General features: G+C 38.9%; 1 protein-coding gene and 1 long non-coding RNA gene across 2 annotated transcripts in view; one reads left to right on the top strand and one right to left on the bottom strand.

Moving 5' to 3' along the window:
- Positions 1-25,543, bottom strand: part of abcc8 (ATP-binding cassette, sub-family C (CFTR/MRP), member 8) — a 61,841-nt gene that overhangs the window by 21,688 nt on the left and 14,610 nt on the right. The window contains 18 exon segments of the mRNA XM_034685363.1: positions 2,857-2,962; positions 3,081-3,153; positions 4,304-4,403; positions 4,405-4,421; positions 4,664-4,677; positions 4,680-4,770; positions 6,433-6,439; positions 7,123-7,181; positions 7,183-7,269; positions 7,689-7,729; positions 9,410-9,572; positions 10,662-10,796; positions 14,615-14,770; positions 14,856-15,020; positions 16,778-16,966; positions 21,551-21,793; positions 23,048-23,214; positions 24,618-24,739. Coding sequence (XP_034541254.1) covers positions 2,857-2,962; positions 3,081-3,153; positions 4,304-4,403; positions 4,405-4,421; positions 4,664-4,677; positions 4,680-4,770; positions 6,433-6,439; positions 7,123-7,181; positions 7,183-7,269; positions 7,689-7,729; positions 9,410-9,572; positions 10,662-10,796; positions 14,615-14,770; positions 14,856-15,020; positions 16,778-16,966; positions 21,551-21,793; positions 23,048-23,214; positions 24,618-24,739 — 1,935 coding nt within the window.
- Positions 1,048-7,257, top strand: LOC117814183. The gene is made up of 3 exons (XR_004631530.1): positions 1,048-1,249; positions 2,866-2,969; positions 7,131-7,257. It is a non-coding gene; the product is annotated as an uncharacterized LOC117814183 (long non-coding RNA).

The following is a 25,543-nucleotide window of genomic DNA, read 5'->3' as shown; positions in this document are numbered from 1 at the left end:
ATCATTATCATTTCAAAGAACCAGCAGATGTGTCTGTAACACTTTATAATAGTCTGCTTATGAGCATGTATTCATGCTTCATTAATGCTCAGATGATCATGAGTTAATGTATGAATCATTCATGCACTAATGATGACCACATCATCAGTTAATCTGGAGTATATATGACTTAAAGTCTGAGTAATATATGACTTACAATGAATTAATAGTAAAGTATATTAATTAATTATTTCACTACAAATATCTGATATTAATGAATGCTGTCAATTAATATGTTAATTATGAGAGAGTGTGGATTCTCCACATCCCTTCTTGACGAGTTTATGATGCAGCCCCACCAAGTAAAGTCTTTGAAGTCTTTAAAGACTACTGTATGTGCTTTGGCAATAACATGTCTTTGTTCACGCCAATAAAGCAAAATTGAATTGAATTGAAAAAAGAAGATGATGAGAAGATTGTTAGAGAAACTTTTTTCTAATTTAAACATCATATAAGGATAATTGGGATGACTTGATTTTTCAGCTATCACTCATTATATCTATGTAAAGGAAATTTGTATGTGAACATGTAATGGCTGATACAGAAAATTGAAAATTCTTGTACCTCGAACCACTGACCAAAAAATTCAACCCTTCAGTCACATGCTGTTTCCAAAGGTCAACATTTATTTGATAAATACTAACACAGCTTGGATGAGAAGCACTTGAAGTGCTCAGATAATGAAAGCTTCAGAACTAAAAGACGTGATGAGACTGTTTTTTTTTTTCTGTCACCAAAATAGATCTAACTACTTGTTTACAGAACGACTTGCATCATGGTGAGATCAGGCAGAGGACAACCACACCAATCAGCTGATCAGCAACAGCTGATTCACAAATCCACCAATGACCATCTAACAGGTCAACAAGCACGTCTTCATTAATCTGACGAGCACTCAGCCCACTCCTCTGATTAGTCATGCTGTTCACGCCCATCAGACAGACACTACTCTCATTTATCCTCTGCTGCTTTTTGCCTCATGTGTTTATCTTACCTCAGTGCTTTGATTCTGCTCTGTTACGCTCTGTCTGGGGCTGTCGCACATTCTGTTCAGAACTGCTTATGAGCTAAATCTAAGAGCAGACTCTTATCCTCTAGGATAAAACTTTCATTTCCATAAATGTTCAGGGTTTGAAAACAGCTCAAGTCAGGCTGGAAACATATTAAACTCTCAGCTACAGCAAGATGAGATCATTAAGCACCTGGCAAGGTGAGCAAAACAACCTACATCAGAGGACCAGCTATGAAGTGTATGTGTGTGCATGTCTGTGTGGTTGAGTGTGTGTGTGGGGGGCAGCCAGGGACACATCAAGAACTAAACTTTGTCAGCAGAAGGGGACTGGTGGTGGTGTGGGTGTAAGAGATATTTTGATTCAGCAGGGGAATATCTCCCATAATGCCCCAGGTAGGATGTGAGGTTTCAGTCCAACATGTTCCTCTTTTATAGACCCACACAGGTCCTAATCTTGCCCTGACTTTTAATTGGCCATTTGCTTTCTTTACAGCAAGTTCAGGACTTTCACAGAAAGACTCCAGAGGTTACAAAATCAAATGAAGAAAAGAGCCCCAGTTCTGTTAGCCTGCTGTCATGCAATCCAAACACAAACCCACTGAAGCAGAGAAGGTATTTAGTGCAACAGTCCTCTCAACAGAAAACCAGTGGTGTAGAAATATAAACTGAGCACAAACCTGTACTCATATATTTAATTAACACTAATTAATTTAAATCTGATTCAATGTGCATTTTCATGGTGAGCAGTTCTAATATGTTGTATCATAACAAGCATGTAGGAGCACTGCTTCCTAAGTCCATCCATCCATCCATCCATCCATCCATCCATCCATCCATCCATCCATCCATTATTTTACTGAACTGCAGGGTTCTCGTTTTCTGGAGCATAATTATGGCCTTGTCTCACAGTATCTCCTGGGACTCGAAAAAAACAAGTAACTCATTCCAAAAGGGTCTGGAATCCCTAATTTTGCAAACTCAATAACAGTGCATTCAGGAGCATCATTTTAAGCTAATGAGATTTTCATAAGTGTGAACATAGCATTTGCAGGAATCATCTGAACAGCTTGGTTTCTAGCCTGCAGCCAGAGAGAATCTGAAGGGATTCTCCCCCATCTGTGCGGCTCATTTTGGGTCAGTGGTGCATTAAAGGATCCCCTCATACTGTATTAGCCATAAAAAATAAAAGCTGCGATCTCAGCTCTATTTCACTGACCCACAAATCCATTTGTGTGATATTACCATGTCAGAGCGAGAGGTCAGATTTTGATGCTTATTACATCGCCTTGTCAGGGATGCAGAATTTATGGCTAAAAGATAAAAAAATCACTACAGTGTCCCTGACGGACCAATCGCCAGAGAGATTTATAAGATGAGTATTGACTTGAGGGGTCAGATTCTATTCAAATTAACCTTTCACCTCTGGACTGAATTGCATTTTGAAAATGATCTCTATAACATACAGTACATGAGTTTCCCTGAAGGCACATGTGTCATTTTGCCTGTAACTGAATGATGGGGAAGTAATGTATAGAGTCTTGATAGATATGGCCATGTTGATAAAGTGTGTGACAGAAAACCCTTACAGAGGTCATATGCTTAAACACAGTAAGTCATTGGGCACCAGAGACACTTAATCAGTAATTAGCATCATCCCTTTACACCCATCTACCTCCTTTATGATTAAAGGATAATTGTTTTCACAGAGAATCTTGTTCTGTTACTATGATGATGAAAACTGATCAGAACTTTGACTCCCCCGCTGATTTAATGAGCATCTTGTTCATTCATTTATTCAAACGTACCTGTTCCAGGTGACTGTCCCTGACACTCTCTGCATCTCTCCAAGCGCTGCTAGCAACAGAGACGACTTTCCACAACCAACCTGTCCCACGATCATCGTCAGCTTACCTAAAAGGTTTGGTAAGAGAGAGTGGCAATAACACAGAGAAAAAAAAATGAGTTAGAAAACTTAATAATTAAGCAATAAGGAGAGGGACTGAAGTAAGCCAGGTTGTCTGCTGCTCACCAAAAGGAATCTTGATGTCTACATTGGAAAGTGTCGGTGGTCCGTCGGTCCAGGTGAAATAACCGCTCATTATCTGAGGACGACAAACAGACTCTTAAAGAGGTTCAAAACAAATTGAGTCAAACATGTGGTCCTTAGGAAATAAAGCAGAGTGGCAGTGAGGCAATAAGAAGTAAATGTGATGAGATTTTTAATCCCTTATGCAGGAGGAAGGAGGAAACTGGTGCTTTTTATTTGCAGCCAAGATGTATGACTCACAGATCTGATTGAACAGCCAAATCACCTGCAGATAGAAATCTCCAGAGCTACTGATATAATTTCCCTACAATTCATGGAAATCCAATCACTAGCATCCTGGATGTTTATAATAAATGTTAGAAGTGACCCTCCAAGGCAAGTGCAATTTTGAAAACTGTTTTTCCCAATACACTCATCCAATTTCATCATTCATGTTAAGTAACATTGTGATAACTTGCCTCCAAAATATTTTGATATTGAATTAAATGTTCATATTCAAGGTGTGTTGTCATGATGAAACCTCAGGCGATTTCATGCAGCTCAGAAAACGCTGCTGAGGAGCTTCTTTTTCCTTTCTAAGGAATTTCAGTCCTGAATGCAGGATTTATTTTAAACACAGGCACAGAATAAACTGTGTTTCAGTGGCATGAAGATTTTGTTATATAAAACGAAAACCCACTAATGCCCATTTAATAGCCTGAATGTTGTCTTTCTTTTTCTTGTAAAATCAAAAAAAGATGTTGATGTTAGCCTTGATATATCAAGATACATATGAAGATGTTTTGGATTATGCTGATGTTATGTTCCATAATACCTGTTTGAACATTTAAATGTCATTTTCAGAAGTTAGAACAAACAGCATCCAAATACGTTTTGATTATGAATCTGTACAGATGTTTCTGGGATGCAGAGAGCAGCACAACAGAAACTCAGAAAAAAAGATGTTTGTTCCTCATGAAATAGCTCTTTGAATGTCATGAAACAGATCTGTATTACTTGTGTGATTGTATAAACATGATGTCAGAGTGTGTTTGCTCATAGCAACTCAGTGTAGTTTGTAATGACTGACTTTTAACATGAACAAATACCTCAAATAGATTTTCCTATAATCAAGGCCACTCAGACTGCATCTATAGAAACCAACAGGGCCAGATGGTTTCTAGCTTGGATAATAACACGCTGGTCTCTCCTTTAGTTTCTCTCACCTTGATACAGATGTCTTCATCAATCTCATGAGAGGGGCCGTCACCTCCATGGTCCCGCTGTGAGCCGTAGTTATTCCAGTCGTCCTTTGGGGGCGCTTCCGGTCACCACCTTCAGGGGCTTGAGGTGTTGGAATAAAGAGGAGGAGGAGGACGAAGGGAAAGGTTTAGAGGATGACTGGAGGAGTGTTGTATAACATCACGCACAAGGGACGGAGGGATGAGTGGTGATATTAATGGGATAGAGGATCAGGTGGAAGAGGACAACAACAGTCAGAGCAGGGTCAGACAGCCAGCGAAGGAGATAGAAGGAAAAGAACACTGTCTAGCTTGCTCATAGCTAAAGATGAAAGAGAAACTCACCACAGCCTGGTATTATTCTGGTTGTGATTGCTGGAGCCAGAGGTTACCATTGCTCTCGGCTCCTGTTCCTCTCCGATCTCATCACTTGAGAAAAACTCGCTGAGCTTCTGACACTGCAGATTCCAAACAAAGATATAAAGTTACTTGTTATTAAAAATGTAATCAAATCTATATAATAGACCATGAGATTATTTTCAATAAAAGGGAAACTGATCACTTATCCTTAATTAAACTAGAAAAGCAGACAATAAGCTCACAGTCATTTATGTAAACGTGACAACATCCCTTTGTCTATTCAGTGAAACAGAAAGTGAATAAAAGAAGAGCTTTGTCTTCACAAATGGACATACAACTCTGCTAATCCTGTGAAATCCTTAATTTGGGTTCAATTTCCTTAATTTACTCTTATTTATTGATATTTAACATGGACAAAAACATCCAGACTGTAGTACAGAAGCATATATAACAACCCCGTGTGTAGGAGCAGATTTGCTGCAACCTTGACATCAGCATGAAGTCTATCTTTCATCACAGGAGCATCAAGACTGAGAAGGTGTTGAAGCATCAAAGGATTTTAGTCTGCAGAAAGAATAACTGATGCTCCCGCAGGAGAAACTCTAAAAAATTAAACCAATAAAAAGTTGAACAATGACTCTGCACTCACAGAATGTTAGCTTTCTCTTTTTTATTGTTACAAAGAGACCTTTTGAGGATAAACTGGTGAGCTGAACCCACACTGTGAGTTTTTTTCTCGTTGCGTCTGACAAAGTGTGTCAGATCAGTCAGTCCAAAAATAGACACCTCAGAGGATCACAGGCAGCCTCTGCATGCATGGAAGAAAGCCTCTGTTGTTGGAATAAGGTGCTTACACCAGCACAACTGTAAAGGCTGACCTTGTCCAAGCTTATATAGAAAATGCATTATGTGTTATATAATGCGACTCCGGTATCACTTTCATCGCCTCAAACTTTTACACCTCTCCTGTGTGATATTTTCAAGAGGTGAAGCGTGAGATGATGGGATTTAAGTGACAAGCTTGCACAGCGTGAACTGTTAGACAAAAAATGTGTGCTTCATCGTCTTTATGAAACATCCATTGAAAACCACTTTAATCAGTAAATTACATTGTTTTAATAATGAATTATATTTATAATCCAAGACTAAGAATTTCTCTTGGTGATATCAATGACCACTTCATTTTAACCCTCTTGTTATGTTGCGGGTCAAATTGACCCTTGTAAAAGTCTATTTTAGGCAATGTATGACTTCCAAACCAGCTAAATGCAGCATAAAAATGTGGGCAGCATGTGACAGAAGAGGTGTCCAAATGTAAAATAAAAAAATCTGTGTCATGTAAAACTATTGTATTTATATTTAGGGCTTTCTAATGTACATTAAAAAAATTTGAACATGAATTTTTATGAAAAACGAGTGAGTTATCCTCATTGAACCATGATCTGTGAGGATTAAAGAACACCAATGGACTAAATCTGGGTTTAAATGGTTAGTAATGGAGTTAAATCTTAGATTTAAAAAAAATGTGTATTGGGATTTTTTGGGGTTCTGACACTTTTGGATAATTGAATATGCCCCGGGTCAAATTGACCCAGGAACATTATTGCTGCTCCAGAGAAACAAACATAATAGGAGGGTTAAACAGTTAGTCACCACAGAACATCTCATTATCAAAGGGCATGTGGAAATGTGTTATTTTTTTCACACAGTAATAGGCTCTCTCTAGTTGAGTGCAACCTTTCAATATTCTGCACTCGCACACTGAAGTTAAATCTACCCCACAGTATGTTGAGAATCCAGCATTTGAGAGTGCTGAAAGTATCAATTAGTCAATCAAATCATTTGCATTCAGCAAGCTCGTCATCTCAAGTGCTCCAGTTTTTATACCTGCTCTTACCCTTCTTTTAATTCTAAAGTGTATGAAGACATCCTGTGCAGCTGAGCACAACAGCCTGCTTTTTTATATCCTAATTAACCTACATGTATCTGTAAACAATAGAGGAAGAGTACCTACATTAACTATATGATTCAGAGCAAAGCAGATCCAGACGCATGACAGGACTGGCTTCCAAACTCATTGTGAAGCTAAACAGTAAAATAAATATTCAGTGTTTCAGTGTCGGAGACAAGTGTACTGAAACAACAGAGAAATTAAGAACGTGTTACTTGAACAAAGGCTGATCCAATAACGGTGCAGCTCATCCATTGGCTGCAGGAAAAGGTCAAGTGTTTCATCTTCTCATGTTGTCTTTTGCTTCTCTTTTTCTCTGCCTGCTGCTCTTTTTTCAACTAATTTCCTTCAGTTTGAATATTTACATAAACGCCCCAACCAATAAAAACTGTATTTTCTGTTTAAGCAATAGAGTAAGCATAGATAAATAATATGCATGATTATAGATTATATATTTGCATGCAATTCTCAAACCGTATTACAAGTTTCTCACCTCACCAGAGCCTTGACAGTTGAGCGCACCACACTGGAGAGCAGGAAGAGGGGGGTGACCCAGGATGTGGAAGAGGGACAGAGAGGCAAAGGCCACAGCTGGGGACAGATCAGCGTCCTCTGAGATGTGCACGTGAACCACAAACGTCTGCAAGGAAGCAAAGGAGGACATGTGTCTGAGGCTAAGGCTGTACAGCATGTATTTACATCCTGTGACCATGTAACTTTTAATTGGTGGAGTTGCTGATGGGTTTTTCAAGGTTCTCTTCACCTATCAAGATGTAATAAAATGAAACCAAACATGAATCACTTGTCTACATCTGTCATGTATAATTGTGTATCTCCTTGGTATCTGTCTTCACTGCTCAGGTCTGAAACAATGAAGGACTTCTATAAATACAGGAAGGATTTAGAGCGGTGCTATCAGACAGTACCCTTCTGAGTCACTGTGAAATGTCTCTGACATCTTAGTGACCTGCTAAACAGTTGTTAGCTCCATTTATAGCTAGACAAGACTCATCTTAAGCAGAGCATTTTAAATCATTCACATTTAGAGTTCAAACTCACCGTCAAAACAGCTGCGATGGGAATAGCTGCATTCATGAAAACTAGAAGCATAAAAGAAAAGGACAGGAGAATGTGATGGTGTTTTATATATTTTACTCATGAAAATGATCTAAAAAAGGGAAGAAATACTATCTAAGGTCTTTTTTTCTACCACAGGTTCTCTCAAACAGCTGTAAGTCATCCTAAAGAACCCACAGGTATTCTGTTCAAACTTCAAAATTTGGTGATTTTTGTTATTTGGCCTGAATCAATGATGACAACTTGATCTACAGGTTTCTATTTTCACAGTTTTATGTTGCAGAAACTCAGAAATGCCTGGAAAACCAATTACAGAGACTCAATAAAACACGGACCAGTAGTCTTCATATGTGCATCCGGTTATCACACCATCCTGTGTTTGAGTCTTTGAAGAGAGTTACTTCCTTTTATCGTCTTTACTTCACACTTTCATCTGTGCAGTTAGTTTGAAATGTCATAAAAAATAATTAATAAAAGTATGGGCTTATTTTTCTGCAGTGACAGCAAGTGGCCTTCATCGTTACCCAAACAGAATATGAGGGTACAAGGTGAAACTACATTTAACATATTAAAAAGCAAATACTTGCAGCCCAGTAATAATACTGGGAAATTAGGTAAGGCCATTCTACCTGCCTGTTTAGGTCTTTGAAGAAATGCTTTGTGTAATCAAGGATGCTCGCCATTTCAAATGAAGGATGTGATTAAGGAGTCAAGTGCTTCAAAACATATTTAGGTAAAAGAATGGAGAGGCACTGGAGGAGGACATACAAATCTTTGGAAGAAGAATGATTTTGATTGAGTTTACTCTTTCAATAAGAGACAGAGACAGAGGAGACCATTTAGACAAAACCAGTTTAGCTTGATCGTATTTAAAAACATATTTAAATTATCTTGTGACATTAATGCAGAGATAGTTTAAATTACTTTAAATGACAAGGCTTCCTTTACTGGAAAGAGCTCAATTTTATTTAAGTTAATTCTATATCCTGAAAACTGTCTGAAAAGCTCATAAAGAGTGAAAGCTTCTGGTAAAGACGTGGCAGGTTTTGAAACATATAGGAGTAAATCGTCTGCATAGAGAGAGACCTTATGTTCCAGTCCTCCCCTGCATATCCCTTATATTCTTCTGTTGCTGCCTACAGCTATCGCAATTGGATCTATGGCAACAGTGAAGAGGAATAGGCAGCAGGACAGCCCTGCAGAGTCCTCCTGTTTTTGAGTAATGACTATTTGTTAATACAGAGGCTGAGGGAGATGTATACAGTTGTCTGATCCTGGATTAAAAATAAGTCCAGTCCCAACGCTGTTTTAATCTAGAAAAGATCTTGTTTTGCACTCATTTCATGACTGTCAACTCCATTACTTAAGATGGAAACTTGAATTGCTCGCTATTCTTAAAACTGCATCTGTTGATTTTAGATAGGATATTGGCCTATTACTTAGACAGGAGCCACGCAGACTGCAGACATTGTTTATATAAGAGTGTATATGAAGATAGGGAAGACAATCAGTGGCTCATGTCAGCCATGCCTCAAACCGGACTTATCTTTTCTTCCTGTTATTTCTATATTTATGTATTGACGTTAAGACTTTGACTGGACTTGGTTAAATACATAGTGGTGTTGTATAAACTTTTGGAAGAAACACAAACATTAGAAATGTCAAGAAAAGTTGAGTGTGTGCAGAGGAAACTGGCGTCTTACTAGATATGGATGTGTAGAGAGCAAAGGCCTGCAGGCTGGTGAGCTCTTTGCCCCTCGTCTCCTCCACACTGTCACAAAAGATGTTCTCCCAGGCGTACAGCTTCAGCAGCTTGATGCCTCGCAGCAGCTCATTCGTCTTCTTTAGACGTTCACTGGAATACTCCTATATGTGGAAAGGGAGACTTTGATGACAACTTCAATCTGACACATCAGGGACAGATACATTAAAAAGAGGAGCAGCCAGAGGGCAACATGAGTGTAATCATTTACTTATTTTCTTGAGTTTTATTTTAAAAACAAACAACTGTACTGTCAAAGCAAAGTGTTTTTCTCCTTGTATAACATCAGGCCCCACAGTATGAAGAACAGCATCTTTACAATATATGATTGGTTTTATTAAAGGAAGCAGCCGAAAACATCAGGGAGGTTTAATGGAAGATGATTTCTAACCAGGAACTCAGGTAAAACCTTGCCTCTTCATTTAGCTGCTCTGTGATTAATTGGGTTTCTTAAAATTAATTTTAACAGCAGAGAGTTTTAAGCTAGCAGCTCTGCAGCTGTGATATTGAATGTAGTAAACCAGACTACTGGACAAATTGAATTTATGACCTGAAGGTATTTCTGGAGAAAAAGTCAGGGGATCACTTGAGTCCACACAGACCTCTGCAGCAGATGGCATGGTACCTAGTTAAACAGAAATATAGCCCTGAAACATAAATGTTGACCTTATTGTGGAAAAGAAAAATAGTATCCCTTCCTTCATGGGGAAGATGAATGCCAATTTCAGATTTCATGTCTATCTATTTGATAGTTGTTTCAATATTGCAGCCTTGACTGGACCCAAATATCATCAATGGAAAAAAAAGGCCATCCAGAGAAACCCCCCAAAAAAGTGAATTTGACCCAGGTCTGCATTTAATTATTTCACTCACAAAACACTGTCAAACTATGTTTCCTCAGTGCCAAAAAGTCAATATAGACAGACATTTCTGCACTCTTAAGACCCTTTTCACCATCTCTTCAGGGATGCAATGGAAATAAATATATAAATCACGACTCTGTCAGTCCTCACTTGCTGTATTTGCTCTAATTCATTCTTCACAAGCCACCAGAGAAGACAGTCGAAAGACTGATTTTTAATGTGTAGCTTAGCCCTTGTGAACTACAGCTGTAAAGGGCTGCTAAAAATAGATTGAAAAACAAAAACAAACAGCACTGCATCCCTGTATAAAGGTCTATTAGAAATACTCACCAGAGTGCTCTTTTGTGTTTGGGACAGCTTGGTGGCCACAAAGTATTGTACAGGAGCTAGCACAGCGATGACAGTCGCTCCAATCAAGGCACTGATTCCCAGGAGGTAGTAAAGCAGGATCACTCCTACAATTATCTGAGAGTCAACGACAGCAAGACAGAAAGACGGATATTATTATTGTGGGGAGACAAATGAGGAGTATTTCCGTAGAGGTAACCTTCAGTTATACAAAGAACCCCCACATACATCATATAAAACCTATTACCACAGTGTATTGCTTTGTGGGAAGCAGTGACCTTGAGCATAATGAGCAAGCATATTATGTAAAGAGATCGAATGCAAGAAAAAAGAGCCAGAAATCCTCGTTTCAAATACCTTCGCCAAATAGAGTGCATTCTAAAAAAAGCCTTTAGTACTCATATTGAGCTGGGTAAACACATGAACATTTATGCAAACACAAAAAAACACTTTTTATGTTAAACAATGAATTTAGACAAGCCACATTATAAAAAAAAATCAAGAAAATTAAGCTTTTATTCTCCTTCTAAATTCAGTCACCCTCTCCTCTGGTTCACAACAGACATGAGTCATGTTTCCACCTGTGCTTGGCTTGTCTCCAGCCTCCCACTGTCGTTGGCATCTCACTGAAAGCAGCACGTCAGATTCAGATATCCCCATGACACACACAACCAGATGGAGATGGATGTGACATTTCACACATCGTCTCCTTCATCTGTCACAGGATAATGTGTGCCACTGGGGACAAGGTAGGTGATGGGTAAAACAGCTCCTGTGTAATGACTCTATAAAAAGAAACATCTTTAAAAATTATCTGCCTCTTATGTGTGATTCAATGTAACTGTAGCATCTGGCCAGAGCAACGGCAGTGCACAGAGCCACAAAACTACCCACACAGTGTTTTTCATCTTTTCACATCCATCACACCTGATTTAAGTGTGAAGTGTTCAAAGTTTCAAGCTACTTTCAACAGCATCAGTACCATCACACTCTCTACTTCAACAGTCTGAGACCGAAGTATTTCCCTCGGCCACAGAAAAGCAGCTCTTATTAGTGACCCTTAGAAAGTTCTCCCTGGGACTAGCTTTTCCAGATTTCATGCAGTAGTATGAGTCTAAAGCCATGTTGGCTGCTGTATTTACCTGCTATATTTATATATATTGCAGGTATTCCTCTATATATATTTAAGTAGTATATTTTCATAACAGAAGTGCTCCAGGCCTCTGGGGGTGCTCAGTGATGGCGTTTTGCATCACCGCAAATGGCATGCTGGCTACACCATGTCTAAACAAAACCGATGCAATTTTGTGCAAAACCACTTTCAGCATCAGCTATTTGGTGCACTCACAGTGCACTCAGTTAAAAATAGTTCAACTTTTGAAACACTGCTTCACCTGTCAATACCACTTCTCCATCTCTGACCAATCAAGAACGAGCAGGCCTCCTGATATAAACTTTGTCAACAACAACAGCAAAGTCTGTACAGTTGAGAAACTAACGGACGTGTTAAAGATACAATTTCCAGGTCTAAGTCTTTATTAGGTCTGTCTTGCTAAGACACAGTGTCTATCAATTGTTTTACATATATAAAGCTCATAAAGCATTTCCCAACAGTCATCAACAATCACACCCAAAGAAAGAGGAGGTGCTGCAAGCAACTTAAGTAGTAACATTGTAACAGTAAGAGCTTGTGAAAGACACTCTGAAATTGAGACACAGGCCCTGATATTTCTGCAGCATTTTGTGTTAGCATATTTGTGTTGTTAAAAATTAAATTGATTTTAATTTTGTTTCTTCAAATGGATACTTGGCTTTTAATGTTAAAGTGTGCTTAAATTTTAACTGTTACAATTGTAGCATATTTGGCAAAGATAATGATGATGGCTACATCCTTAGTTCAGCATGTTAGCATGCTAACATGACCCATTGAGCAATTACCCAAAGCTCAGGCTGAAGGGAATGTTTTTTGATTTTTCAGTAATCATACAGTACTTTATTCACAGTATTTTATATAAAACACAACATTACAATGTTCTTTAATTTATCGTGTTTGTTGGTCAAGAAAAAAGATTTGCCTTTTGTAGATGTTGGGATATTTATAAATTTTATCTGGAGACATTAGAAGATATTTTCTGGCATTTTTCAGATTTTTGTTTATTTTAATTTGTCTGTAGCGGTCTTCCTATTTGAAAAAAAAAAAAAAACATTAATCAGCTTAAAAATATATATTTCTAGATTTACTCCAGCAGCTTGACATGACCAAATTAGAAGCTTGTTGAAAATATGAGGTAAATAAGCTGGCAGCTAATTTATGTCTTCTCTGGATAGACAGACATATTAGCTTGTCACAGCAGAAAAATTACGGCTGGACAAACAAACATTTAAAAGGTCTGTAAGATTAGCTTTTCTAGTTTCCTGGTATTTTACATACTGGCTCACTTTCATGGGGAACTTAATAGAACTGAATCTCAAAAAGGTCCAGCTACATGCCACATCCTGGCTGGAGGAAGTAAAAGTTACACTCAGAGAATTGATTTAACAGTTTGGAGCAGACAGGAGGAGACGGAGAATACTGATGAAGCTCAGACCTCTTAAACCTGCTGAAGGTTTATACTGCTGCTGAAAGATTTTACACTGAATCTTTTAATTTTGAATAAAATGCAAATCATTTTACTGTATTTGTGAATCAAAACTAAAAGAGCTTATTTAATTTGGAGTCAAATGTGACACAGTAAAAACTGTTGTTTTGCAGGTAAAGCTATATCTCCCTTTCCGTTGATATCCATGCACCACCTCTGGCATTCAGGGTAAGTTAAAGAAACATGAAGCAGCAGGTACATTTAAATGTGTTAGTGTGTAAATGTAACTTCTGTTTTAGGCAAAAGTGGTTTTGCATTTGACACTGAAGAAATTATAGAGGCCAGACACAAATATGGCACATTTCCTGAGTAGAGCAGCAACAGAGGGAGGGAAGTCTGGAATAATATTTGTATAATTTAAACTCACACTTCACCTGGATACATGGGAAATGAATAAAAATATTGATTGGCCAGCACTGTGTGTCATGAAAGAAATGATCCAATTATAGGACAACATCACAGAGCAGTAAGGTCACAGGCTTACAGTCTACTGCACACATGAGAAGTGAATCTTTCTGTCTCCCACAGAGTCTCCACACCTGACACTCCATTTGAGCCGTCACGTCTCTGTCTATGTTTGTGGCACGACTGAAGTGCAGAAAGTGGCAAAAAGCCAGCATAAACTTACTCTGTTGAATATATTGTAACACAGAGAGTGTACAATGTAACTGATAGTAGTGGGTTAGGGACATGACTGAGCAGTGTAGCCAATGTATTTAGCTGGAGTAGCAGCAGTGAGCCAGTTAAAAGCAGAGATAACACATGAGCACTGCAAGAACTTTGATTGGTCACCGCAGGGTGCTTGGGTTTTCTCCATTAAGTGTCTGTGATACCCGTTTCTGAGCGTAAAAACTATGTTAACAAAGTTGAACCAAATCATTTTCTCCTTTGATAACACACAAAAAACAAAGCCATCTCCTCTGCAAAACCTTTGCTCACCATGAATTCCACTCCTTACAGTAAACAGGAAAGTGAACACTGCAACGGTACCGCTGTACTTTACCGACGAGCAAAACAGACGATACCTGAAGCACTAGCCCTAAAAGAACACAAGCAGCCCACCATTGCTCTTTGTCGCAGAATAAATAAAGGAATGTAGGATGACTTCTGGGGAAAATATTGTAATCACTGCAGCTGTCTTGTATGATCAATCCATGTAGCGCTGTGTTGCTGCTATCAGGGAATCAAATATGGTGCAGATATATAAACAAAAACATAGCTATGGTGGGATTCCCTCCTTTCCCCCTACTATGAAACTGTCTCAGCTTTAATAGAGGACATGGGCATGTTTCTTACCTGTACTGGCATGGCCCACAGGTTAGGACAGAGGAAGAAGAACCACATGAGCTGGTTGGTGTCAATGGCAACCAGGTTGCAGATCTGAGCAACTGTCAACTCGCCCATGGACATGTTGGAGGTGCACAGACGCATGATCTTGTTGTATATTTTCGTCTGAAGGGAGAGGATAAACACATTCAAACATAAATACCTCAGTGAACTCTGTTTAGTCATATAGTCACAGGTGTGATGATTGTACCTGTATGGCTCCACGCAGGTTGATGCCTGTTTCTATGGCCACATAGTAAGATGCCTGCAGGAAGGTCCTTTGCAGAAGAAGGGCGAAGAAGAGCAGTACAGCCAGCACATACGCATTCTCCAGAAACTCTTTGGAGGAAATGAAATAGATCCCCAGTAACTTCATCTGGAAGCACAGACAGGTGGGGGGCGAGCCATTTATAATTGTTAGTCAGGAAGACTACAGCAAGGTCAATCACACAGGCTGAACTCTGCAGGATTGGATTTGACCAGCAGTCTCTGTCAGTGATGAAATTCAACTCAAATGTTCTTCCAATTCTTCACTTCAAAAGTATCTTAATTTAAAATGTTCCATTTCACAGCAGGATTCAGTGCAATGCATGGAGCTCAATTAAACTGAAGTGAAGCCCTCACAGTGTTTCAAACGGATGATATGAGGAGTGTGATCTGGAGACTAAAGAGGAAATGTGGTTTGGTGTAGGAAAGTGATACAGCATCTCCCTCAAAGCGTAATTAATTCTGCATCAGGTAGAGATCAATTACTCGGGGGATTACAAATTATTGATTAGAAATGTGCTTCAACTTCACATCCACTCATCCTTGAAATTTCTTATCCCAAATACAAAACCCATCCTCACTTCCTGAAACATCCTCCTGTTATCTTTTAAACGAACAGCTTTATTTTTAGTCTCCTCTCCAAACCAACACTCTGTCAAGTACATTTATTTTGAGTGCTTGACAATTCAAGATTAACTTGTGATCTTCTCCTACTTTATATGGATGTGACTTTCAGACAAATAGTTGAGGAGTTATTCTTACAGAGCAACTGTCTGACTGTGTGTCTGGTTTGGCAGTCTGCCCTATGTGGAATCTAAGAAACCGAGTCACCTCCCAGCAGCAATAAGTCTCATAAATATTTGACCAAGATTAAATTAGTCCACCATCAGGAACGGGGCACCTGGGAGAAAGGGTGTAATAAAGTTCTCATCAAACTGTTACTGTGACCTTTGAGTGGCAGGAGGCATTCATGGCGTCGCTGTTTTGTCATTCGTAGCTGCCTGTCTGTGTCTGAATCCTTGTCTCAGTTCCCTGCTCTTTATTCTGCCATCGTCTCAGTCTCTAAATGCATTCACCTTTTAAAATAAATCTCTTTTCCCCCAGGCCTCCTCAACCAGAACCTTGCTGGTGCTGTCTGCAATTGAATATTGTCCGCAGGAAAGTAGGATAACATTAATTATGAACACCACAGATCTATATTTAAAAGAGGGAATCAACTGAAAATGTCTTGCTATTGTCTTTGAGGAAAACATAAAAACAGTAGCTGTGTAGAAAAGAGAATATCATGTAGAAAATTGCAAGTAGCTCAGGACTGACTTGTCTTCACTGAGAAAAAAGTACAAAGCATGGCTTTGTAATAAATGCTGATGTCAAAATCTTCAGTATGATTATATGATCATTTAAAGAAATTGACAAATTAACCTGAGACGATTTGTGATACAGCAACTATGCAAGCATATTGCTGCCACTCCAATGAAATAACATAACAAACAGATGTTCTCAAAGGATGTTTTTTCTCATCAAACAAGCTGTTTTTATGATATCATGGCAAACATTCTTATCATTTAATAACAATATAAAACTTTTCTTGTTTAAAAACAAGCATAATGTGGTTATTTATCTAACCATTTAATAAGATGAATGTCTCGTATCTTTCTCTGCACAAATTTCCTCATTCAAACAATATAACAGTATTAGTTATCAGATCTTTACATTTTTTGGCGTTTTTGTCACAAAAGTTCAATGCTGTCTTGTGATATGTTTATTTATTGTAATAACACGAAAGTATCTTGTTGCATAGTGAAAACCTGTTATATTGGTTTATGTGATTTGGACATGTGCATGTCAGTACAGAGGAAGTCTCACCGGTCGCTGGATGGTGCGGTTGTCTTTGCTGATGTGGTGCACGATGCCAGAGATGCAGAGAGGTCCTGCAAAGCCCAGCAGGTCGGCCAGGAAGCGGAACGTGATGCTGAGGATGAGAGGCCTGCCGAATGCTTTCCTCAACGCCTGCCAGATCAACTTTGGGCCCTGGGGTGCTGTGCCCTGAGGCCTCTAAAGGAGAACAAAGACAGAGGAGATGTAAGTGGAAATGTATCAGCACGATGGGTGAACACATTCAACACATTTTGAATACACTGAATTTCCCTTGCTGAATGAAACTTTCCTAAAGGATTTGGATAATTAAACTCTAAATGACAAATAAAAAGCTCTCTCTCTCTGTGACACATTAAACTGTTTCATTTGTGTTATGAAGATGGCTGTTGTTGTAGATAGGAGTAAATCTGCTGGAAATGTCTCCATGAAGAATTCATAACACAACAGGCATTTGTCTGAGGAAAACACATAGCACAACAATGAAAACAAAACAAGGGTAGACATTAAAGCCATCTAACAGTGTAAGGGGAATAGATGGCCTGAATGTAACATCTGGTTTATCACCATGAACTCAAAAGTCTGTCCAGCACTGCAGCAGAAACCTGCAGAATGAGGTCAACTTCAGAGTGTTCATTCTCTCCGCTGACGCTGCTGCTGCATCATGGGATGTGCTGATTAGCGGCAGGTTTCACAGTTGAGCTAATTCAGTTATGAGCCAGTTATGTTTGAATCTCTTATATTATGTAATGATGCAAAGATAAAACTCAACAATGATGCAAAGGGCAAACATTCAATAGCAAGTGAAAACAGAATCAGAGTTTTCATTTGAAACAACAACTAAAGAAAATACAACATTAATAATCACACAGAGGGTTTAAATAGATCAACACAGCAGACTGGATGAGATCCTGAGCTCTATTCAGAATTATTTATGACTTCAGAAATATATCAACATTATAATGACACAACAGCTTGGTTCAGTGAATCAGTTGTGATCATTGAAAAACATCTGGTCTATCATTGTTCAGCAAACACTCTCAGGACATTTTCACTGAATGTGTGTGTCAGGGGTTTTGTGTGTGTGTGTGTGTGTGTGTGTGTGTGTGTGTGTGTGTGTGTGTGTGTGTGTGTGTGTGTGTGTGTGTGTGTGTGTGTGTGTGTGTGTGTGTGACTGAATCACTTTCCAAAGCTGTGAGAAGAGACGTGACCATTATCATGTGTCTCTATCTTTCCATTTGAGCTCAAGCTCAACCTCAGCCTTCATACAAAACATGTGTTACTGAGGACGTCACACACAAACACAAACATAAACAAACACACCCACACCAAACACTCATCATTTTTGTCCACCTTGGGTTCAAACAAGAGGAAAGAAGGAGTGAAGCTAGCTTCCCATGAAGTGCAGTGCTTTCACCCCCGCAGGGGTCGGGATGTCGCCTCGTTCACAGTAAAATGGGAATGACCCAGCGCCTCTAGGCTTTCCTCTAAATGCCCTCCCACCCGCATCCCCCTCGTCTCCACTGGGATCCCTCAATCTCTCTCATCCCTTGCTCCTGCCGGAAGGAAGCAAGGTTTGTGTTCACACCGGACACATACGCAGCAGTGACGAATCTGTGTGACCCTCCAAACTCTGGAAAACATTGACCCCTCTGCAGAGGCCCCTTTATCCCCGACCCCTGACACGTGCTCCAAAAGTGAGACAGAGAGAAAGAGAGGCAAGTAGACAGAAAGAGGGAGGACAGAAGAAGAAAGTGTAACCAGGACATAGACTCAGTTTTATCCGCAGTAATAAGAGTAGAGGAATAGGGCCTCAGGGTATATGCACTGATCTCAGAGCAGGGAGAAAAAAGATGGAAAGCTTTTTCATACGCCTGTTTGATTTTCTAACACACAGACCAGATTATCATTACTATCATAACACACACTCATTTTTCCAGGAATATTCAACAGCTCCATTGTTAACCAGAATTATCTTTGCACAAGACGTGAAGGGAATGAAAAGTGTGTTTTAATTTTAAAAATGGCAGCTATTCTAATTCAAAAAGTACTCTTCATTTTGGGATAATCATATGCGCACAAGGGCAGGTGAGGATACACACAATCAAAAAATGCTTTGAACATAGAAGGATGCATTGCAGTGCTGAGCTTTTAACCATAAAAGATCAACACACACACCAACCAGTGCTTTTCTGAAAAAAAATCATACATAAATAATCTCTGGTATCACTTAATGTACACACTGTTTTATTGCTAAGCTAAATGGAAATGTAGGTGAAGATTACAGTCCTCTATAGTTTCCACTTCACTTGATATGAAAACAACCAGAGAACCCAAAGAGACACAGCAGGGATGTAAAACCACATACAAGTTGTAGGGCACTGACAAAATCAGAGTTTAACAATGAAAATGGATTCAACTGTAAAACATGGAATATAGTGGAATGTGCTGAAATGTGAGTGTGATTCATATCTGGGTTTTCTCTACCAATCTTAATGGTTTTTCACAGTGCCTGAGCTAAATGAACAGATACAAACATCAAGAGTCTCTGCTGTATTTTGGCTGCTGTAGCTTCCGGCAACATGTTTGTGTGCGACCTGTTTTCACCCAGTAGCCGAGCCAGACTTACCCCAACCCTAGGAGGATTATCTTCGCTATTCAAATCTATTTTAACTTCTAATATACATTCAAAGAATATATAAAAAAATGTTATACTCTTGTGTATAAGTTTTAACTTAATTTAATATGTTTTAAATTTGAAAGGCAACTCAACAGAGTGGCAACAATTACATCTGCTGAAGTTAATTATTTAAGGACTGTTTGTCCAAAGTCATCATTTAAAGCGCCAACAAAGCCTGTTGAAATTCAACCCAAATAGTTGATTTAGATATAAGTGCTACCTTTGACAAGGCAAATAGTCTATTGTGGTTCAGGAATTCAGGGTGGACAGTGGGGGAGCCAATCAGATTTTAGGGGTCCCCTGGCCAGTTTTCACCTCAGGGAGAAACTTCTCTGTAAGTTTTGCCAGCACACGATTGACTTGACCTGCACAAATATATGCAATGACAACCTACACACAAAAACAGAGAGAGGCAGTGTGCTGGCAAGAGCTCATCACTTCAGCAACCTCCCCCATCCCTCTTCAGAAAAGATCGTAAGAAGTACTGACAGGAGAGATCGCTGCTTCCTGAACATCGTTCTTGGTCAGTGAGTCAAGTTGATTACATTCACAATACTAATGTAGGCTACATAATACTTCTGAAATGCATTCAGTGCACATTTTCCTGTATTAAACAGTATCTATTATAATATTGTCATTGTAATATTATATCTTAATAATCCACCACATGGTTAGACACTCTTTAAGTGACATAATGTGGTTGCATCGTAAAACACTGAACTCGGAAAAAGTAAGTGAGAAAATTGAAATCTGGAGAACTGACATGCTAAACAAAGGTATGAACTACATGAATCAAAAATATCAACCAATGACCCACTGCGCCACTCTTATCTAAAAGTGGTTTATCTTGCCCATCTTGATTTCTACACTGAAGCCAAAACATAAGTAAAGCAAACTAAAGCAGCAGCATCAAAATCAACACTTCTCTGACATCAACAGATAATAAAACAGAGCCCAATGTAAAAGCTGGAGGGATTTCTTATTGTGAATTTTTTTGTCAATGTTTCTGACTCAACAAGACCATGGAATCCAAGCTTATCTAAAGTGTGTGTTTATATGACATTTATTTGTTTACAGTGTTGACTAACCATCTCTGTGACGTCTGACTACAGTTTATGGTCCCACTTCAGCAATCAGTGAGTCATCACAGGACGGAGATCATTGTTTTTGTGAGAACAGCTGTAAAAAAAAAAAAAAAAAAATCCCTGAAAGATTCCCAGATCACTTCATGCACGATGTCAGGCTGACCCACGGAGAACAACTCCTAATGATAAACAAAAGATTTATTAAGACGGCAAAACTAACATGAGGTGTCAAAATAAAGTGAAGTTTAGCCCTGAGGAAAAAAAAAGCACGCTGCCCTCTAAGCTCTTACATCAACACTAAGAACCTTCTTTGTGTCTGTGAGGGGAGTTTGAAGTTGTTCCTTAAGAGATAATCATCACTTTTAAAAGAAAATGGACTCGTTCACAATCCAGTTTTCCTGAGTACATTTACAGAAAATAACCAGGGAGCTTTGAGATGCTAATAGTTGATTAGTTACTGGTGTGCAAAATTCTCAAACATATCCCTCCTGATCAGTTATAAAGTTCACAGGAGAATTAGCCCAGTGTTTCCACTCATTTCTTGTAATTTTTTTCCAACATGCAGATCATCTATGGTGCCTCTTCAATCTGTTATCTGCTCCAGAGTGTGATTTATCCGTGATTATTTATTCAGCAACAATGACGCAAGAAAGGGAGAGATCTTGTTTTGATTTTTGCCACAGCAATTACAAGATCTCAAATCTGTCTCTGCATCTAAATCTCTCCATGAAAAGTTTAGAGGATTTTTTTTTCTGGCTGTCAGACTAAAGTGAAGTCAGCTATTTTCTCTGAAAAAGTATCCTCCTCTTTTTTGTTTCATTAACACTCTTCACCATGTATTGACTGAATAAAGGTTTCGTGTTAGCTGGTTGTGTTTTAGTGCCCTTTTACACTAAACTCTGGCTCTGGTTATTTAATGCTAGAAAACGGACCCATTCTGTTCACGACATTTTCACAGAGATTATCTGCTCAACATCACTCATTTGTCTGTTCACCAACCTTCTGGTCTTCGAAGGCCCTGCGTAGTTTGATGTAGTTGGTGAGGGCTCTCATGGCTATGGGTAGCTTGCCGATCACCTTGAGGTCGATGGGTCGTCTGTGAGCAGCAGTGATGAAGGTGTTCATCCACCAGTAGGTGGCTTTGGACAACAGGTTGACAAATGGCTGTAGAAATCGAACACCGAGATCTTGGAGGTCCTCAGGGGGCTTGACCTCAGTCGGGTCAGCGAAACACACATAGCGCTGTGAGAGACGGAAGGACAGAAGGACAAGTTTTATTACATTTTTAACCCCAAGTGACGATAAACCAAGAACGAAAACAAAAACATGCAAGCATTGTTTAGACCTACAATGAAACAGAAACATTAATTCATCCATGGAGTTAATTATAAGATGTTGCCTCACACTGTATGTAAGAGATTTACACAATTGGTAGCATATTGACCACACTCTTATTAGTGGGATTAATTATAGCTTCAAGGAGATAAACTGTCTGTTCTTTGTATTAATTACTGGTTGTCTGATATCACCAAGACAATTGCTGATTCTTGGCAGAGCTTACAAGCTCTCATAGCTACCAGACTGAAGCTTTTACAAATACAAAAGGTCGGCAGAGAACCAGGAAAAAAAAGGGTTTTCAGTCGAGATGCAGCGAAACCTAGCAGCACAATACAACACATGAAGACAGCAAAATAACATAATAAGAGAAAACATTTTTTCGGAAACTATGTCAGTGACAGGTGGATGAATTGCCACAGAAAATATTCATACACATCACTGTTTTTTGACAGATATTACAGTGATTTCATGGTAGGTCTCAAAATATTCTGTTATATGGTTCCATTTGTAAAAAGGTCAAGATAACAACAATATTTACCATTAATGTGTTGCAGATTTATAATTTGTAAATATAATTTTGTTGATTTCTAATGAGTAAGTTTGGCAGAATGACTCTGTTGTTAACCTACAGCCAGGTTCAATAACAGATGTGTGCTCTGTGCCGAAATAACACACAAACACAAAGTTGGGTGGATGATAGCAAAATAATGTACAGTTCACTTTTCACTTTTCGCTCTAAAAATGAATCTGGAAAGCATTGTTGAACACATTTCAGTCACAGTTAAGTTTGGCACCAAGCTGGCAATAATCAAGCCAAGAGGACAGCCTGAGGCTCATCTCCTGTTGCATAAACCCAGGAGGAGGCGCCTCTTTTCACATAATAACAATGCCCTTCATTTTTTTTTTACTATGTCCTTCCTTCAAGACTCTTGCTGTGAATTTTCTTCAGTTTACCAGGGCATTTTTGTTCTTATACATGTCCTTTCAACCATGCAAACAGCATGCCTCTAGCAATGTCCTCTTGTTGGTTCATCACTTTGGCTTTATTGATCACTAATCCCTGAACAAGAAGGAGGCAACTGAGGCAAAAACAGGAAATAATCAGAAAGCTACACATGGCTGCGCCATGTAACAACAAACACACACACAGTCTCTCACCCTGCCCAGAATGACATTGATCTCCACAGTGAGCAAAAGTCCGTACAGCAGCATCAGCAGCCCTGTGATGCAGTAGCGTAGCTGCCGGGGGCCGATGCCATGCTCAGTGTACTTGGCAAACTTGATGGTCTTCATGATGAAGGCGAGCACCCAGTAGATGAGCAGGGCTGAGGAGATCAAACAGACATCAAAAGAGGACAAAAAAACACAGAACAAGCCAAAAAGAGAAGTATGTCCCCTCCAGATGGATGGTATTAGAGATGGAGTTGTAGGTGTATTTTGTCACAGTCAGAGTGACACTTCATCTTATCATTGTTGAAATAGGATTTCAGGATTCATAATTGTACAGTGTAGGCTTCATTTAGTTCCTTTTTTTAGACCTGAAGTATCACTCTGGATATTTATTAGGATATATAGGTTTCTGCTCTTGTTATTGGTTTTCCTTTTCTTTTCTTGCTCTCCGTTTCCTTCTTTCCTCCTCTTTTCAGATATCAACAGTAATACCTCAGGAATGTCTGTTCAAGGTCGCTGGCTTAAAGCGATTAAAAAGCTTGTCTGAATATTGTCAAGACCTTATTCTGAGTCAGGTCGTTTCAGTTCATCTGCTTTATTGTGGCCAGTATTAAGAGATTAGTGAAAAGAGTGTTGTAGATGAGATTACAAAGTATAGATTACTCTATAGGACACTAGTGAAACAATCATGGGCTCAGACTGCAGCAGACTTTGATCCAGCGCTTATGTCTTCATCATGAAAAAACATCTTTTACGATAGTGGCAGCGAACGGGTCAGTCAGTTTCCATCCAGAAGGTTCATTTCTGTTCATGAAACCATGACCCCAGCATCTCCCCACCAATTCCCTCAAGAGACTGACAGGGACATGGAGGACTAAAGCTTGAGCAAGCTCAGAGATATAGTGGGTGTAAAAGCATCAAAAGCCTGGCACGGAAAAGTTAATGATGCATGAGGAGGAAAGAGAAACTGCTGTCAGTCGAAGAGGAGCAACAGGGGGATTATTAAGGGAGAAAACATGGGGTTATGTGATCAAAACTAATGGATTGAACAGAAAGAATAGACAGTAAACAAATTCTATTGATGCGTTAAATGGTAACTGCATGAGTTATGGTTATTCAAACACATTTCACATGGTTACTTCCAAATACAGAATATGCTCTGACGATCTCTCTTATATAATAAAATAAGCTCATACTACATGGCTGCTATGGGATTGTTCTATAATAGAGTATTAATTTGCACAGGTCATAAATAAATGAACTCTTCTTTTTTAAAAAAAAACATTTACATGTGCATCTCTCCCCTGAAACTTGTTTCCCTGATAAAATGGGAAATTGGGGCATACTTAGAGCAGCACAATTGGGCTTGAAGATATTACCCTCTCAATTGTTTTGCCGTCTTATACAGAGGTAAGGAACCATTAAAATCTAAACTGACCCTGTTTAACTGTTTCATAATTCATGATGCAATTAGAAAAAATTAAACATGCGACGGTTTTCTAATACAAAGTTACAACAAGTGAATTGGAAATATACAAAACAAAGATTAATACTGTACCTAATAGCAATTTGGGGAAGTTGGAGGTCTCTATGTTGTGATAGTAGATAATAGAAGTGATGCCAGCCATGAAGGCCAAAGCTGCAGGCATGTACAGGTGCAGATGAAGGGATTGACTGAATCTGCAAAGAACATGAGACAGAAGAGAAAGGGCTTAAAGTCTGCGTAAAATAACATGACATAAATGCTGAGGGGGAGAAAACTATACATCAAACCATTCAATCTTCATTAATAAGAATATCTTTCATTCTTGTAGCAAACCAGTCGGAGCATATAACCTCATCAATCACATTACATGTTGGATGTAGAGGAGTTGAACCTGCTCAAAAAATACCCATGTTGTTCATGTTCGACAGGAGCCTCATAAAGCATGAGCCACATGCACACACACATAATTACACATTTACCAGGGTTCCCACTCTTTTCCAGAGATCATTTTCCAGGACATTTTCATTGATGATCAAGCTGGTATGACCGTCTAAATTTAGTTCCTAATTTAGTTCCTAAATAGTCTAATATGTTCCTCTCAGTGGAAGTCTACATTGAAAGACATGGAGTCTATGGCTATCGATGAAATCATCTCTTACATACTTAAAAATTATGGCAAATTGATAATAGAATAATGCAACCACAGATGTACAGCACTTCACTTTATTAGGGCAACCAAGTAACAATGATGGGCAACATCTCAGCTTTCTCTTTTCTCAAAAAATATAAAATGAGCTGAGAAAAAAACAAAAGAGCCTGCAAAGGAATCAGGAAGCTGCCTTATTGAAATAATTAAATAATAATAATGATCAGAGGATCAGTGCATTAATGACCTAAATAGATCTGAATGACAAAAATGGCCACAAATGTTTCTCAACTCAACTAAGACTCAAAATATACCTGCTTAATCCTGATATTCATCCTGCTAAGTGGTCGAT

This window comes from Notolabrus celidotus, chromosome 6 (genome assembly GCF_009762535.1).
Source record: "Notolabrus celidotus isolate fNotCel1 chromosome 6, fNotCel1.pri, whole genome shotgun sequence".
NCBI lineage: Eukaryota > Metazoa > Chordata > Actinopteri > Labriformes > Labridae > Notolabrus > Notolabrus celidotus.
Note: the sequence above shows the minus strand (reverse complement) of the source record. Positions and strands in the feature narration are given on the sequence as shown.